At 40.5% G+C, this 19633-nt stretch overlaps 1 protein-coding gene across 2 annotated transcripts in view; it reads right to left on the reverse strand.

The window, feature by feature from the left end:
* The window catches only part of LOC138744175 (G protein-coupled receptor kinase 5-like), a 243370-nt gene that overhangs the window by 101946 nt on the left and 121791 nt on the right, over positions 1–19633 (reverse strand). For both annotated transcript variants that reach the window (XM_069899882.1, XM_069899883.1), the window contains exon 3: positions 2201–2313. In XM_069899882.1, the coding sequence (XP_069755983.1) occupies positions 2201–2313 (113 nt within the window). The remainder of the gene's footprint in view (positions 1–2200; positions 2314–19633) is intronic.

Below are 19633 nucleotides of genomic sequence, written 5' to 3' on the forward strand. Positions count from 1 at the left end.
AATGCCATTTTAAAAAGTGATTTTTTAAAAAAAAATATGTACAGGATCTAAAAAGGATAGTAAAATATAAAGGGAGAATTTATTTGTTCCAACATTGATAAATATAACAGAAGGGGCAAAAGATTTTTTTTTAGATCAGGGCAGGAAAATGTTTTATTTATTTGGTTGTCATATTCATCCGTCCAATGAGAAAGACAATTTTGCTCTAAAACTTACATTCATTATTGTCATATTTTTAGAAATGAGGATTTCTGATATGGTTATGAGCTGGAAACACAAGTTGTACAGCGTGGGAACATGCTCTACAGCCCATAGCATCCATGCCAGCCTTTATACCTAATAATGCTAATCCCGCTAATAATGCTAATCCCGACTAGCTGCATTAAGGCCCATTCTAGGGAAGATACCTGATGAAACCTTGAACTCCTTCTGTACATTTTGCTGCATCAAATCAATGCTCACAGACAAGATGATCTATTACATTTCCCTTCCTCGCACTGTCCCAAATCTGTGTCAACGGGAGAGAGAAATAACCACATGCTCTGTGTGGAGAGATAGAAATGAATACAGACTTTTGAGATTTGCACAGATGCTGCTTTATTATATGTTGTATCACAATAAAACATCTGAACCTTCTCAAATGAATGTGAAACTTGAATAAAAGTCTATATCTGCTCCTTCAGCCACTGAAAACGATTTTATGAGGAAGTTTGTGTCGAATTTACCACAGTCGTAGAAACAGGTTTTTCAGCCACCACTTCCATGCCGACCAATGTGGATCCATCCTTATTATTTTCATTTTCCTGAATGCTGTTGAATACTTTCAATGATAAGGTGACTTAAGTGCTTGTCTCAACACTTGTTAAATGGTTTTGGTGGCTCTTCCTCTACCACTCTCTCAGATGGTGTATTCCATATACTCACGACTCTCTGGCCAAAAAGGTGCTCCTCAGATCTTCTCTACATTTCCTACCCTGAATCCATCGCACCTAGTTTTATCTACATCCGGTTATAGGAGATAGTTTCCTGCAGACTACCGTACCTGTAACCCTCAAAAATTTGTACACCTTAATCAAGTCTCCTCTTAAATAGCTTCCACTCTTGGGAAAACAGATCATTCTTTCCTCATATCTGAAATAATCCAGTCTCAACAATATTCTAGTGAATCTCCTCTGAACCCTCTCCAGTGGTAACCCATCTTTCCCATAGTGTGGTGACCAGAACTTCGGGTGAGGTCTGACTATTGTTTTATAAAGGCAGAGCATTGCCTCCTTCCTCTTATATTTAATACACTGACTCATGAAGGCCAGGATCTCATGTGCTTTCTTCACCATGTTTTCTCCTGTGCTGCCACTTTCAAGCATCTTTGCACATAATCCAAGATCCCTTTATTCCTCAACAGTCCCTAAGACCCTGCCTTTTGTGGTGTATGTCTTCGCCTCATTGATACTCCCGAAATGTATCATTTTGCATTTATCCATATTAAATTCCATCTGCTACTTCTCAGTCAAATTCACTAACATCCTGTTGCAAAAGACTTCCCCCCACATTATCAACACCACCACCAATTATCAGCAAACTGATTCACTGAGCCTCTTACAGTCACATCCAAATCATTCATGCATATTACAAAAAGTAGGGGTTCAAATCACCCTTCTCTAAGCAGACACAGGCATCCAGTCACAAAAGCAACCCTCTATTTCCTATTGCTATGTCAATCTACCAACTTGTCCTGGATCTCATGAGCCCCAAACCTTCTGGACCAGTCTCCAAAGCAGGACCTTCTCAAAGCTCTTCCTGGGGTCCATCAAAAATACATCTGCTGCACTCTCTCATCAATATACTTCACTACCTCTTCAAAAGTTTCAGTCAGATTACTCAGATAGGATCTGCCCTTGGCAAAGCCTCTTAACCTTTCCAAGTGATCACTAATCCGTTGTCTCAGACAAATTGGGAAAGGAATTCCTTTGGATATGTTCTGAGAAGGGAGGAGGGGGTGGGAGCAAGAAGAATTCACACTGACAGTGGAGAAGGTATACCATATAATCTCACAGAATTATTCTTATAAAGGCAATTTCTGAAGTTAATTCATCCAATCCCGTAACTCGCCATATGTGAAAGCCAGGTAACAAATATAACAGATGATTAAAACATGATTCAATACTCAAGATTTCAAGAATAACTTCTAGAACCAGCTCACCACCAAGTCAAGAAAATTGATGTAGGGCTGAAGGTTGGGCTGGGCTTCGCAGAATTGTCGAAAAAGTAGCCTTCCGATTGGCTGCTTCTCACACAGGCTGGAATAGTTTCTCTCTGCAGTCAAGGGAGGGAAAGGAGAATGTCAGTACTGAATTTTTTATTGGCAATCTTTAATTACATATTTACAGGGTTAAAACAAATTAATACTCCTCGGCAATAACTATTTCTACAAATAAAAAGTGAACAGGCAGCAAAACAAACCATCAGAATAAAACACTGAAACACATTAATTTCAATCCAGTGGTTTGAAAATACACTGATTGTTTGACCACTCATGATTAATTTTTGCTTTCAAAATACTTTCTTTATTCCATTCTACATTTCATAGTACAGAGAATACAATTTTATTCAATATTTTGCATAAAAATCCATCAGATTCAACAAAAGCACAGGCTTCAATATTCTTTTTTTTAAAAAGTGAACACAAAACATTACATTTTTATGAATATGTAAACTTAAAAACAAGCAGTTGATTGCAAAGGAAAAGTTTCTGCCAAGGTGGTTTGGTATGCAACAGATCATGAGGCTGCAACCTTAGGCTGTGGATAGTGTACGCTCTGTTTCATCTTGCATGCTGCAGTGTGGAGGCTGTGGGTCAATGTGAACATTTCCCATTGGCTGCAGTGTGGAGGCTGTGGGTCAATATGAACATTTCCCATTGGCTGCAGTGTGGATGCTGTGGGTCAATGTGAACATTTCCCATTGGCTGCAGTGTGGAGGCTGTGAGTCAATGTGAACATTTCCCAATGGCTTCAGTGTGGAGGCTTTGGGTCGCTGTGAACGTTCCCCAATGGGTGCAGTGTGGAGGCTGTGGGTCAATATGAACACTTCCCAATGGCTGCAGTGTGGAGGCTTTGGTTCACTGTGAACGTTTCCCAATGGACACCAAGGTTAATGGAGGCTGACAGAGAATTATCAATATTGGAACAGGAGGCTGAATTTGAACAGGCTGGTTGTGGGTCAGACATTGAAGTAATTACTACTGACTCTGCCCAACAAAATCCTCTTAGATTTATGGGACTACAATCCCAATGAGCTTCCTTCCCTCAAAATCACTCCCTGCCTTTCCAAGCCACAGGCCAATGACCAACCAAAAGGTATGCGCTCTGTGGAAAGTTGACCTGCTAGGACAGATACTGAAGAGTTTCTGAGCCCCATTGAGCTGGCACTTTTGTACACAAGTCGCACGGAAACGCAGTATCATGGATGCCTCGTTGTGAAACTGGATCATTGATGGTATTGAAAGGTAATAACCACCTTGACCATCTCATAACTCTTGCATTAGCGATTGAAGCATTTTATATTTCACTTTTTCAAAACACACATTTTCCAACCTAGTGAATACTTAATAACGAACAGTCCAATGTGATTTTTCAAAGACAAACACTTTGGGATCGCAGAAAAGAATAGTGTCTCAAATATTAAGAAAAGTTGATTCCAACAATGAATTTTTATCATTAACTGAAATTGCAAAATTAACAATTTTATTGTCATATGGATACGTATGATGTACAAATTCAGAAAAATTCTTAGTTGCTGCAGCCAAACAGGTATTTATGATACACCAACTACAATGGTAATCATTAAATTACCACAATGTACCAAGACAGAAAAAGGGATGATTCTAAAAAGGTGGACAGAAAAACATTCAGTTGTGGTTAGTACAAAAAAAGGAAAATTTCTTGTTTGAAATGAGTACAAGTCTTGTAGGCTTTATAAGAATAGTATTTGTGACATGACTGCTATATTATGTGGGATTGAGGAACATTAATTTCATCAACCTAAGTTTGGGAGTTTAGGAGACATTGTTGGACATCACCACAATCTGCAAACTCAAGGTCTATTAGTCATTTCCCTCTTACATCATCGAGTCCAGGCATCAAAACTGGAAGCTATCGCTCTTCTTGTTTTGTTCATGGACAATCCATAAGGGATTTCTCTTGCCTTTCATATCTCTACTCTGTTTTCCCGTTCTATATTTTCTCTCGAAGCTCTCTCCTTCCACTGATGTCTGCCTTCCGTCTCGCTTCTTTAGATTTGATCCAAGGTGTGTTCAAGCAGGAACTACAGTGTGGTCTAGAATCCAATAGGAACCCAGCCTTTAGGATATGCAATGATAAAATATCAAGCCAGGGGTCTAATGTGCCTTACACAAAGGTGCGGGAGGAACTCAGCAGGTCATGCAGCATCCATAGCAAAGTGATAGGCAGTCAACGTATCAGGCCAAAACGTCAACTGCCTTTTGCTTGTCACATGTGACCTGCTGAGTTCCTCCCGCACCTCTCCCATTGCGTTCCATGGATACCGCGTGATCTGTTGAGTTTCTCTGTTGCTCTTGTGTATTGTACTAGTTCCCCAGCATCTACAGATGCCTTAGTAAGAACACAAGATGCTGGAGAAACTCAGCTGGTCAAAATGCATCCCTTTATTAGCAAAGCCTCAAACCGTGCATCTTGGCGCCTCACAGTTTGGCGGGCAGGAACCTCCTTTGAAGAAGATCGCAGAGCCCACCTCACTGACAAAAGGCAAAGGAGGAAAAACCCAACACCCAACCCCAACCCACCAATTTTCCCCTGCAGCCGCTGCAACCGTGTCTGCCTGTCCCGCATCGGACTTGCCAGCCACAAACGAGCCTGCAGCTGACGTGGACTTTTACCCCCTCCATAAATCTTCGACCGCGAAGCCAAGCCAAAGAAAAAGAAAAAGAAGAAAATATACATAGCCAACGTTTCGGGCTTGAGTCCTTCATCAAGGTATGAAAGAGTGTCGGAGGGCACCCTAAAAGGATGGTGGGGGGGGGGGGTGGCAAAGGCGGGAAATGATAGGTGGGCAGGGACAGCAGCAATCGGGGCAGTAGGAGAGATGGCTGTGTGGGTGGAGGGGGAAAGGAGGGGAGAATTGAAAAACTGGAAATAAGGAGGGGAAAGAAAAGGCGAGCGGGTTAGCAGAAAGCAGAGAAGTCGATGTTAATACCATCTGGCTGGAGAGTGCCCAGACGGAAGATAAGGTGTTGTTCCTCCAATCTGCGGGTGGTCTGGGTGGGATGGTACACAAGACAATTGTCAGAGCTGTGAGTGTGACTCAGAATTGAAACGGCTGACCACTGGGAGGTCTTTATTGTAGCAAAGGGAGCAGAGGTGCTCAGCGAAGCGATCTGTTTATCTCCAATGAGATTTGCTGGGTTGGTACATGAATTTAGACAATTGATTGTAGGGTGTTAAATGTACCGAAGCGCCAAGCCTGACATTTTATAATCCACTCATTCCATGAGCTGAAAATCATTAATAAATAATTACCAATCAAATTAAAATAACCAAAGTAGATTAGTCCATCATATGCTTAACATTCCTGATGGCCTGCTGTGGGAGTAAGAGTCAGCCGTTCAAACAGTTGGCTTTGCCAGTTGCTTCAAGCTAACATTGGCAACACTGTTCCTTTCATCACATTGTATACTGGTTCTATTTAGAACATCGAGCATAATTATATGCACAGCAAAGACAAACAAAGTTAATGACTAATAAGCGATTGCAAACGTGGCATCAAGAAGATAGAATTTATACATACTGGAGACTTCCCAACAATCTCAGCTTAAACTCTTTGCCACTAATCATACATTTCTTTGGCTTGGCTTCGCGGACGAAGATTTATGGAGGGGGTAAAAAGTCCACGTCAGCTGCAGGCTCGTTTGTGGCTGACCAGTCCGATGCGGGACAGGCAGACACGATTGCAGCGGTTGCAAGGGAAAATTGGTTGGTTGGGGTTGGGTGTTGGGTTTTTCCTCCTTTGCCTTTTGTCAGTGAGGTGGGCTCTGCGGTCTTCTTCAAAGGAGGCTGCTGCCCGCCAAACTGTGAGGCGCCAAGATGCACGGTTTGAGGCGTTATCAGCCCACTGGCGGTGGTCAATGTGGCAGGCACCAAGAGATTTCTTTAGGCAGTCCTTGTACCTTTTCTTTGGTGCACCTCTGTCACGGTGGCCAGTGGAGAGCTCGCCATATAATACGATCTTGGGAAGGCGATGGTCCTCCATTCTGGAGACGTGACCCATCCAGCGCAGCTGGATCTTCAGCAGCGTGGACTCGATGCTGCCGACCTCTGCCATCTCGAGTACCTCGACGTTAGGGGTGTGAGCGCTCCAATGGATGTTGAGGATGGAGCGGAGACAACGCTGGTGGAAGCGTTCTAGGAGCCGTAGGTGGTGCCGGTAGAGGACCCATGATTCGGAGCCGAACAGGAGTGTGGGTATGACAACGGCTCTCCATCAGCCAGCTCCCCACCATGACTACCAGCCCCCCCACATCTCCATCGGGCACACAAAACTCAAAACGGTCAACCAGTTTACCTATCTCGGCTGCACCATTTCATCAGATGCAAGGATCGACAATGAGATAGACAACAGACTCGCTAAGGCAAATAGCGCCTTTGGAAGACTACACAAAAGAGTCTGGAAAAACAACCAACTGAAAAACCTCACAAAAAAAAAAAAGAATCATACATTTATTGCTGTATTAAATGACCGAGACAATACCGCTGGTGATTATTTCATTAACTCCATGATTCGTTCATTCAGGTTAATGAATCAGGGATCATTTTGATAAATTGCAATTGTTCAAAGTTAATGACCCTTCCAAATGACATTAAACCACGTTCTTGATTTACTCCTGGCCAAAATACTAAATTAAACAAGAAAATTATAGAAATGCTCACAAGTAGCATGTATTTTAACTGGTGCTCTTTCTAAAGGACACTCCTGAGTATTTTATGCTGCCTGCTTTTGTTGAGGAACTGCAGAATTTTGCTTTCAATACTATTAAAGGTTTCAAGGTGGACACGACGAAGGAGATGATCATGGATTTCAGGAGGGCTACCCTCCATTGCACATCAACAACTCTGGAGCTGAGAGAGGGGTGAGCACCAGGCTCCTTGTTCACTTAACTAGTGGGTACTCAACAGCTCCTCAGTTGTCAGGAAGGTGCAACTGCAACTGTACCTCCTGAGAAGATTGAAGCTGGCAAAGCTAACGGCCACCATCATGTCAACTTTCCATAGGATCTCTATCGAGAGTGTCCTGGCCGGCTGCATCACAGTGTGGTAATAGTTGCTGGAGAGAAATGGATTGAGGGTGAATCCAAAGGACCATAAGAGTGGCAGAGAGAATCACTGGTGGCTTTCTTCCCACCAACCGCCCCCCCCCCCCCCCCCACCATCAACCTGATCTAATTTTTTTAAAGTTTAGACTGGATTGTTGTCAGAAGAGGATGTGCAAAATCATTGAGGACCCCTTCCACCCTACACACAGCATCTTTCAGCTGCTCCCGTCGGGGAAGATATACATAGAGCCAGCAGGACCAGGCTGAGGAACAGCTTCTTCCCATAGGGGCAGTGAGAACACTGAATGACCAAAGGAACTGCTCACCTTCACCATCCGAGACTCTCATATGCATGAAACAATATTTATTTTTTAATTCAGACACACGGTACGGTAACAGGCCATTTCAGCCCTCGCGTCCATACCGCCCAATATACCTACACCCCCGGTACGTTTAAAATAGTGGGAGGAAACCAGAGCTCCCAGGGAAAACCCACACAGCCATGGGGAGAGCGCACAAACTCCTTATAGACAGCACGGGATTCTAATCCTGGTCCCAATCACTGGTGCTGTCTTAACCACGCAGCATTGTGTTAACCATTACGCCAACTGTGCCCCCCCCCATGATGTTTGAAGTACATATGAATATTGACCTGCATATATATTGTTTGTCTGTTATATATGATTGTGCGTCTGCATGTTTTGCACCGAGGTCTGGAGAACCTTGTTTCGTCAAGGTGTACTTGCGCAATCAGGTGGCAATAAATTTGACTTGAATTTGATTAGCTACTGCACTTGAAAGTTGAAGAAATTAGGCATTTGAAGCTAGTTTCAGATAAGTTATTTGCGAATACAAGATAGTACCACGCTAAAATAAAACATTTCCCATGACACTTTGCACCCTTTCTATTAACAAGCACCGTAACTGACGTTGATCCCCATTAAAAGTGACACAAACTCTCCCCTGAGGGCAACCAGAAAGTACAGCTGCTTAACATACCAAAGGGTAATGTATAAGCAAGGATCTCAAAATTATATGTGATCTCATGTATATCCTCTGAAAATAAATTTGAAATCTAAATCTAAGTACCTTTCTCAAATGATTTCCAAAAATATGTATCAGGTAGCTGCCCAGAGATGTTTGCACTTCACACAGGTTGAGCATGGAATTAAAATATACATTTGTGCAAATGATGGCAAAACAACAGATGCCATTCACAACAACCTGAACATTAATTTTGTCTTACATAGGAACATAGGAAGTAGGAACAGGAGTAGGCCAAAAATGGCCCATCGAACCTGCTCCGCCATTCAATAAGATCATGGCTGATCTAATTTATGACCTAACTCCACCTACCTGCCTTCTCCCCATATCCCCTAATTCCTCTATCATGTAAAAATTTATCTAACCGAATTTTAAATAGGTTTAATGAGGCAGCCTCAACCACTTCCCGGGTTAGAGAATTCCAAACATTCACTACTCTCTGGGAAAAACTATTTTTCCTCATCTCTGTCCTAAATCTACTCCCCCTAATCTTGAGACTGTGTCCTCTCGTTTTAGTTTCCCCGGCCAGCTCAAAAAGCCTTCCTACATCTATCCTATCCATACCCTTCATAATCCTATATGTTTCTATAAGATCTCCTCTCATTCTTCTGAACTTGAGCGAATACAATCCTAGACGATTTAATCTTTCATCATAAGTCAACCCCTTCATCCCAGGGATCAACCTAGTCAACCTCCTCTGGACCGTCTCCAAAGCCAGTATATCCTTCCTTAAATATGGAGACCAGAACTGGACACAGTACTCAAGGTGCGGTCTCACCAGTACCTTATACAGTTGCAACATTACCTCCCTACTCCTGAATTCAATTCCTCTAGCGATGAAGGCCAACATTCCATTTGCCTTCTTAATAACCTGCTGCACCTGCAATCTAACTTTTTGCGATTCATGCACAAGCCCTCCCAAGTCCCTCTGCCCAACAGCATGCTGTAGTTTTTCACCCTTTAAATAATATTCAGCTCTTTTATTTTTCTTGCCAAAGTGGATAACTTCACACTTACTAACATTGTACTCCATCTGCCAGACCTTTGCCCACTCATTCAGCTTTACTATATCCCTTTGCAGACTCTCCACATCCTCATTACAATTTGCTCTTCCACTCAATTTGGTGTCATCCGTAAACTTGGCTACACCACATTTTGTCCCCTCCTCCAAGTCATCAATGTAAATGATGAACAGTTGTGGGCCTAACACCGACCCCTGCGGCACCCCACTTACCACTCTCTGCCAACCTGAAAAACTCCCATTTATCCCGACTCTCTGCCTCCTGTCAGACAACCAATTTTCAATCCAGGCCAATATATTTCCCCGGACTCCACTTCCCTGTAACTTACTGATAAGTCTCTTGTGCGGCACCTTATCAAACGCTTTCTGGAAATCCAAATATACAATATCAACCTGTTCCCCTTTATCCGCCGCACCCATTATATCCTCAAAGAATCCTAACAAGTTTGTCAAACAACATCTTCCCTTTCTAAAACCATGCTGCGTCTGCCTGATTGAACCCTTACGTTCCAAAAGTTTCACTATTTCATCTTTAATGACGGCTTCAAGCATTTTTCCAACTACAGACGTCAAGCTAATTGGCCGATAATTTCCAGGCTTCTGCCTACATCCCTTCTTTAAAAAGTGGTGTGACATTTGCTGTCTTCCAGTCTGCCGGGACCTGCCCAGAATCCAAGGAATTTTGGTATATGACCACCAATGCATCAACTATAACTTCTGCCATTTCCTTCAGAACCCTTGGATGCATATCATCAGGACCAGGTGATTTGTCTGGCTTTAGTCCCATTAGTGCATCTTGGCGCCTCACAGTTTGGCGGGCAGCAACCTCCTTTGAAGAAGACCGCAGAGCCCACCTCACTGACAAAAGGCAAAGGAGGAAAAACCCAACACCCAACCCCAACCAACCAATTTTCCCCTGCAACCGCTGCAATCGTGTCTGCCTGTCCCGCATCGGACTTGTTAGCCACAAACGAGCCTGCAGCTGACGTGGACTTTTTACCCCCTCCATAAATCTTCGTCCGCGAAGCCAAGCCAAAGAGAAAAGAGTCCCATTAGTTTCTCCATCACTACTTCCTTTGTAACAACTATTTTATCAAGGCCCTCCCCAACATTCGCATCCTTAACTCCGCACTTGGGCATGCTGGACGTGTCTTCCACCGTGAAGATTGACACAAAATATTTGTTCAATGCCTCGGCCATTTCCTAATTTTTTGCTACCAGTTTTCCTTTCTCATCCTCCAAGGGTCCTATGTTAACTCTGGCCACCCTCTTCTGTTTTATATATTTATAAAATTTTTTGCTTTCTGTTTTTATATTTTGTGCCAATTTACTTTCATAATCCTTTTTCCCATTTCTTATTACCTGCTTTGTAATCCCTTGTTGTCTCTTAAAGTTATCCCAATCTTCCAGTTTCCCACTGCTCTTTGCAGCTTTGTACACCTGCACCTTCAATTTTATACTCTCCTTTATTTCCTTTGTTAACCACGGTTGATTTTTCCCTTCCTTGCTGCCCTTTTTCCTGACCGGAATATATTTTTGTTGAGCATTACAAAATATTTCTTTGAAAATCTTCCACTGTTCCTCAACTGTTTCATCAATTAGCCTGTGCTCCCAGTCCACTCTGCCCAATTCCTCCCTCATCCTATGGTAGTCACCCCTGTTTAAGCATATTAGTTTTAGATCTAACTATTTCCCCTTCCATCTGAATGAGAAATTCAATCATACCATGATCGCTATTTCCCAGATGGTCTCTGACTATTACATCATTTACTCTACCTATCTCATTGCACAACACGAGATCCAGGAGAGCATTTTCTCTTGTGGGTTCCTTAACATGCTGCTCAAGAAAGCTATCGCGGATGCATTCTATGAAGTCCTCTTCCAGACTCCCACGACCAACTTGATTTTCCCAATCTATGTGGAAGTTAAAAGTCCCCCATGACTACTGCCGTATCATTATTACATGCCTCACTTATCTCTATTTATTTCCTGTGCCACTAAACTATTGTTATTTGGTGGGCGATAGATAACACCCACCAATAATTTTTTCCCTTTGTTATTCTTTATCTCTACCCAAATGGACTCAACATTATGCTCTTTAGATCTTATATCATTCCTCACTACTGCCTGGAGCTCATCTTTGATTAAGAGTGCAACTCCACCTCCCTTACCATCCTGTCGATCTCTTTGCACCACCTGATACCCTTGAAAGTTTAATTCCCATTTAGGGTCACCTTGTAGCCATGTTTCCGTGATGGCTACCAAATCATAGGCATGGGTACCGATTTGCGCCTCAAGTTCACTCACCTTATTTCTAATACTGCCGGCATTCAGATAAAGTGCCCTTATGCTCTTTGTCCTTTTAATATCTAGTGACTTCTGTAACCTTTTCTTTTGATTTTTCTGCCCACTATTTTTCTTTGTAATTTTCTTAACACTATCATTGACCCGAAAACTCACTGCACCATCTGATTTTTTACTTTCTCCTCCCAACATTACTTTTCCTATTTTACTTTTCCTGGCCATTACTTTATCTTCCCTACCCTTTTCCCTATCACTCTGGTTTCAAAGACTATGAGTTGAACAGAAGTAGGAAATTGTGTTATTACAAACTAACCTACTCCATTCCATTTGTCGAGGAACAAGTGTTTGAGTTTGTAAATATCTTGGATGATCCCCTGAAGCTCTCATGCACCACATACTTCTGTTTACCACAGCTAAATCAATATTGACTGATCTTGACATGTACTGAAGACATTGGATATGTTTTCCTGGAGAAGTGAGTAGAGTGACAGGTAGTTAATTCTACTGCACAAAATCCCACTGATGATTGATTAATTAAATACAAAACTAATACAGTAAAACCCACTGGTATCTGGAATTCAAGCAAACGGCAAACAAACAAAAAAAATCAATGAACATAAAAAAATTTAAAGAAGAATAAAATAATAGTTAAAATTATAAAAGTAAGTATTCTCTGAAGTGACATGTAAACCTTTGGTGAAGATGGGAGCAAATAGTCAGCCAGTGGAGTGCCTTGGTCATGCTTTGCTCGTAGCAGCTATTTGAATAAAGTTGGGTTTGAGTAAAATGGCATCACTCAGGCTGAAGAGCTGGTTAATGCCATTGGGGTAACTCTCTTAAAGCATTTCCTTCTTCCTGCTTAGTAAGAACCCCGGTCGGAGTCTTTATCTACAACCTCATCATTCGGGCTCTCTGTGGAGAGGAAGGAACTTGCAGATGCAGTATTGGTTAAATGTTTTTGTGAATGTGACTGAAAATAACAAAAAATGCTTTATTCGTGCAAGTGACATTTGTTCAGTGTAAGAACTGTATAGTATTTTTGTCTTTATCTTTTAAACTGTTTATTCTTAATGCAGGTATATTAGTTAGGCATTGCAGTCTCAAGCAATCGGAAAATACACTTATGCAGCTTCTACCAATCCCCATAGTGCTGGATACCAGGGGTTTTAGTGTACAATTCTCTGCAGCTGCCATTTTGGAAAACTGCTCCCATTGAGCATGAGAAGTCAAGATATTGGGCACACAAATGGGGTAGTTGTGAATTTGATAGCATACAAAATGGACCTGGAAATGTATCTGAGGGAATATGTTGGGCCATGGGAGAAGGGTTGGAAGAGGGTGATTGGCATAACATGGAGGTGTTATGGACCGAATGGGCAACTGGCATCCTTCCATGCTGAACTGCTCTAGGATCCAGTGAAATACCTATCAAATAAATATTGTTTAGCAAATCTAACGATTTAGATTTAGAACGAATACAAATTTTAGCGATTCCAGTGATTAACGTGCATCCTGGAATTTAGCAGGACACTCGTACACTGGAAATTAATGGTAATAGCCCAGACAGATGCAAGGTAGTCAGACTTCCAAAGACATACATCACAACTGTGATATTTTAAGTGTTGTTTAAGGGATGAACATTGACCAGAAGAAACTTGTCTATTCTTCCTTAAAAAGAACGTGGAATCCTGCATGTTCATTTGAGAGAGCAGATGGGACCTTGATTCAAACTCACATTCAAAAAAGTCAGGTTCTCTGAAGGGACAGGTCTCACTTAGTCCTGCACTAGAATGTCCAACATGCTCAAAATCTGGTAGACTCTTAAAAGCCACGATCTTCCAATTCAATGACAAGGGATACCAACCAACAGAGCATCTCCTTCTTTTTTGACTGCAGCTTGCAACAGATATTGCACTTTACATTTTTTTTTGTAACTCTTCGGCTTCACAAGTCTTGAGTCTTACATTTTTGGCTGTTGTGGTTTCCAGAGATACATTAATTATTACAAAATTGTTGGTTAAAGCATGCTGGTTTTCTAAGTTTAACCACATAATTGAACTCAGTAAATGTATAAATAGCAATAAAAATACTTTTAAAAGAAAAAACACAACAATGTGCTCTTCATATGGGCGTATGAATGTTAGGGATAACCTGTTAGACTGCTCACGGAAGAACCCTTCTCACTTTAAGAAACAAAAGCACTGATGGACAATGTGAAGGGATGACTCATAAATTAAATTTTGCAGAAGGTAAAATTGGTGTTTGACCAATACCTGTATCATCAATAATGTTAATTTATTAAATCGAGTCTACTGCTGGTGCAATCAAAACACCATTACCACCTTCCTGTTCCTTGTTTAATTGTGATTTGATCTGAAGAATATTCATAACTTTCAGTTTCAAACTGTAGACATCTGATTGAATTTATCACCGTAACTCAAATTATTCTCCCAACGGAGTGAGATTTTTGGATGACACTGTCAAAACACAAACCAACAATTCAAGGTGTATGTAGCAAGAAAGAAAAATCAACCAATTACATTGAACAGTTGTTTTAAGGGCACAAACTGAGATTTGCAGGGATGTCCATTTTTTTTTAGGCTGATTGAACTTTGTTTCCAGAACTGATTCCAGCCTCTTGAAACATTGTTCAATATCCAGATGAATGTGAAACAAGAGAAACATTCTCCTAAGTGACAAGTGGCTCGATTTTGTTCTATCTGACAAAACAGTTATATCACACTGGACAACAATTTTTTTTCAAAAGGTTTGCTTCCTGAAAAAATAATTATGATGGATAACTTAAATCTGAACACAAAGATAACTTCAGATTTGCTGTATCACTGAAGAAGTTTGAGAAAAATTAGCTTAACTTTGAATTCAGCATGTTAAATCCCAAAATGACGCTGACACGTTGCGTTAGTTCAACTGACCTAAAAATGTTCTCTGCCGATTTTTGTTTGTACTCAGCATCTGATGCCTCTTGTGTCAGTATCCAACAATAGTTGGCCAGCATTATTGGATTCCAGTTGCCCGGGATACCTCTTTTCCATGGTCGCAATGTCCCTGGTGAAACCTTTTGCCATGTTCGTCACTGACTGCACCAAGATCAGCAGGGGAGACGTCCAAGTACGAATGCAGAAAATTAATTTTCAATGACCTGTTGCACTTCATGGTTTTGTATGATTCAAGTTTCTTGTCATATTAAAATATGACCGGAAATCACAAAAATAGGTTATATCTAAAAAAAAGTACGTGGTAGGAAATTGTTATGGCTATTTTCGTGATCATCAGCCCAAAATCCAAAAAAATACACCCAAAAGTGTCCAGGAAGCAAAATCTTCATAGTTCGGTGATAATTGAGCTTCAACTTTCATTATTGGCAATGACTGCCTATTGACAACTAACTGGATGGCACAATTAATTTGCTGCTGCAACATACCACAGAATACAAGAATCTTTTTCTATTCCTATAATTGGCTTTTGCAGGTATGGAGTTCACCATTAATTAGTCAAACAAAGTGATTTAAACGTCTTAGCTAACCGTAAAGAGGAACAGTTGATCGGATGAATCTATAAAAAGATCGTTCATTACTTTTATAGCCTTCTCATCTAGTCATGGAGAAACAATATCTAATTAACCCCTGACCAAAGTATAAGGAGATTAAGGGATAACAAAAACAGATTTACTCAGTATCTCCTTGTGTTCACTTGACTACAGAAGATTAAGATTGATGTTAAGTTTTCCTCAGCCCCGAAGTTAAATAGAGAGAATTCATCGCCTTTAACACCAAGGCTGAGAACGAAATTCAAGACAGGCCATCTGTGGACATCAGGAAGCACTTCAGCACTCAATGGATAATGAAAATTGAGAACAGTTCCCAAGAAGCCATATAAAAATGACATGAGAGATTTTTGAGAGGCAAAGTTGGTAGTAGTTACAGAACCCAAACAGGCAAATAGAGTTGATATACAAAGGCAAATGGAGTTGACACACAAAGAGAAATAATTATGTAATTGTTTCTCAGTGCAGGCTTGATCAACAGAATGACCAACTGCAGTACTGTTTTTTTTCCCTATCAGGGTCCAAATTGGTTTAAAAAATACTTAATTGAGGAAAACAATCATTTTACAAAATGCACTTAAGCTATGTGAAGAAACTAAAGAAGATTAATCACAAAAGTGTTCTCTACTATACTGCTGGTTGAAGAGCTACTTTTACATTTCATCTCATTTCAACTGTCATCTGAGAGAAACACCATCCATTGCTTAAGACTTTAATTCTCTTTTACTTACAACATTCTGTTCTAACAAGGTGCATCTCGCAAATTCACACACCAATGATTATTTTAAATTAAAATTAATTTTTCTAATTTTGCTCATACTATAATGCATTACATCCATATGCACATGAGCATCCACTTAGGTACCTGGTATTCCCTATTGTTTTATTTCCCGAATGTAGAGAATGTGGCCTGTCCGATCTGTCTGATACTATTTCCCCATCTCATTGTAGCTCTCCGACTCATCTTGCTTTCTCAAACATCTTCCTTCTTTCTCGTCCCTTTCTTCATCTCCTTCAACTGAACGATGATCTCCATTTCCCAACAACGTCACGCATTAACGATTTAAATATTGCCATGAACTTCTATGAAGCAATTTACAAAATCTATGCTTCACGATGCTTATGGCTTCAACTTTGTTACAGTACAACAATATGAGTCTCTCCTTTCATTTTAAAGTGCTATGTTTATGGTGCACCTTCTCAAATTTTATATAAATCTCCTTGTCTGACTCTTTCTCCAAAAACAGGTGCCTAACTTTTCAAAGTTAAATTTCATTCAGCAGTTTTCGAACTCACCTAGTACAAGTACGCTAACATTTTTTCAGGAGTGGCTCAAAATGCACACTCTTAGCAAAAAATTAATAATTTTCACCACTCGTCTCTTGTAATATTTATTTCCAATGCACAGAGATCACTTCACATTGCAAATCCAGCAAGCCAATGTAACAAGTTACACGTCTCAAATAAAATGACCGCAATAATAATAAAAGTTGTCTTGAATCTGACGCAAACTAAACAAGACAATTAGGCCACTCAGCTTCTCCAACCTGCTCCATAATTCACCAAGAATCTGAAAGTTGCATTCTCCTGCTCCCACCCCACACTGATGGACACTTTTGTAGTCTGTCAATTTCCTTTTAAATGTATTCAATAGCTTAAAACTCTTCAGGCTAAGTTCCGTGATTGCTAAGAAATCTTGTGATACTGATATTTGCATCAAAGTATGGGCAGAAAATAACAACTCATATACAAAGTACTGGAAAACATTAATAAGCATTTTTTTTTGTAAGCAGAATAAGGATATCAGATACTCCTTGTTAAAAAATTTCCAAATAAAGCCCTTTATTTAATTGGCAGTGCAGTGTCCCGGGATAGGAAGCCGTTCGTTCTGTTTCCACTGGGCCACCTTTAACCAAGACACTGACTGCTTTTCCACTGAACACAACTCATCCCTGGGGATTGGAGAGTCTACCTTTGAATGGAATGGAATGGATGGAAGTTGTCCTTTTTCCAGCAGTTTAATCAACATGCACATGCCAGCTGAGGCCGGGGATATGAGTAGGGGATAGAGGCCGTCAATCCCTGGCGTGATTTGATGCCAGCGTGCTGATTGTTTTCCTTTTCCATCGAACCCTTAACTGGTTAATTCCCCGTTAATTCCTGGGACAAGGTGTCCATGGAAAAGGGGCAGATTTAATAGCTAAGGAATCAGGGGGCATCACAGATCATAAAAGCCACAATGCAAAAAGAAAAGGCTGATTTCCAGGGTTAATTTCGAGATGAATGGGACTAATAAGTAGAAAATATGTTAAACATTGGTGGACTACAGATGGATAAGTGAAGAGCATGAGGCTCTCTGTTATCAAAAGCACAGAATTTTTTTGAGAAAAAGCAGCAAAGTTGCTTGGATGATAAGGAATGTTCACATTTATTAGCAATAACTAAATAGGTTGTTCTCCAGAAAAGAAGTGGCAGAGGAATGACCTTCACAGAAGTCTGAGTGTATGGAAGTGTTTGAGAGGTTGGACATAGTCAAGACACCTGACATTAAAAGCACTGCAAGGCAATGGAAACCTGATACAATTGCTCAAAAATCCTATTTTAAATGTAATAAAATTGTCCAGTAAAACCCCTGTAAGTCAAGCAACCAGCAACAAAATCAAAGAAAATAATTAAAATAAAGAATAAAATAATATGCAAGTTCAAAATTGTAAAGTAAATTTTCTCTGAAGTAACATATAAACCTTTGGTGAAGATGGGAGCAAAGATTCAGCCAGCAGAGGGGAGGGCCTTGGTCATGCTTTGCTCGTAGCAGATGTTTGAATAAAGTTTTGTGAAACAGCAATGACGTCGCTCAGGAAGATGCCACTCACTATTGGGGTGACTCTCTTAGTAAAGTGTCTCAATATCCCTGCTTAGTAAGAGTTGGCCCAATCAGAGGCTTTATTTGTAAACTTAGAGAAGGGGATTTAATGATCTATGTTATCGTTTGTCTTTCGGGTGGCTCAAAGAATGTGACTGAATTATAAAGTAAAAGGCTTTAAGATTCATGCAAGTGAAATTTGTTCATTGTCTTTTATCTTTTAAACTGTTTATTCTTAATGCAGGTATCTTAGTTAGGCATTGTAATCTCAAGCAACTGGAAAATACATTTCTTTGGCTTCGACCAATCCCCATAGGTGCCAGATACCAGGTTTTTTTTTACTCTATTTACAAAGAGAACATTTAATGTGTGGAACGCTCCACAAATACTTGTTGAGACAATGTAAAAATGCATTTAAGGGGGAAATTACATAAGCAAAAGGGTGAAATGAGTAGTTGGATTTGCTGAAAGGGTTTGATAAAGACAACAAGCAGGAAGTTGGTGCCATACATAATAGATACATGGTCCCTGTGGCGAATGGCCTGCTTCTGCTTTGTAAATTCTTTGTGAATTTGATTAACTTGGAGCTCGTAAAATCCATCAGTCTGCAATATTCAGACCAGGAGTCAGAGATGGATTCTTCTCGACTCTAGTAAGTAATGGCAGAATAGCCTTCCATAAAGCCTTAATAAACCAACTCACCTTCTGTTACTGCATGTTTCAATTTGCCTTGCAAAATATTGCACATTTAAAGGTCCCACATCCCAACCCTGGCTCACACTTAAATGTGTAATTCATAGCACAACTGAATGGAACCCCTCTATACAGCTTCACTTCTGGATTTTAGTCTATTAGCTCATTGACTATTTTGTGTTCTTGCTCTCAAGTAACCACCTTTCTCTAGCATTAGTATTATCTACTGTCTGGTTTTGACAATGTAACCAGTTACCATATTCTCTGTGACTCAGCCTGGGTTGAATATTGTGAGAGATGAGCAACACTGATCTAAAAGAAAAGTGAGGATTGTGAGAGATGAGTAAAACTGATCTAAAAGAAAAGTGAGGATTGTGAGAGATGAGTAAAACTGATATAAAAATATGAAGACGAGGAAACTAGTATAGATATATGTGTAATGAATAAAGCCAGTATGAATAGGATAAGGATAGCTAATAGAATGTAGGAAGTAAAATTAATCTGAATAAGATAAGGGTCTTCTAGCCTTAGACAGAATTAGCAAGTTCTGCATGTAAGAAGTTAGTCAGCCCTGAGAGTCAGGAAGGTGGGAATAAGGACAATGACATGATGGGACACTGCCAGGATACCCCCTGGTCCTCCAAGTTCACAGAAACAGCACATAGGCAGATAGGATTGCCTAATGCTAAACTCATCCAGGAGGCCGAATTTCTATACTGAAATAAACTGTATAAAAGTTGGGTGAGCTCCAGTGTATGTGTGTATTCCTAGGGAAAGGGGAAGCACCCAACTTTGCAT

The sequence above is a fragment of the Narcine bancroftii genome, chromosome 10, assembly GCF_036971445.1.
Source record: "Narcine bancroftii isolate sNarBan1 chromosome 10, sNarBan1.hap1, whole genome shotgun sequence".
NCBI classification, from domain to species: domain Eukaryota; kingdom Metazoa; phylum Chordata; class Chondrichthyes; order Torpediniformes; family Narcinidae; genus Narcine; species Narcine bancroftii.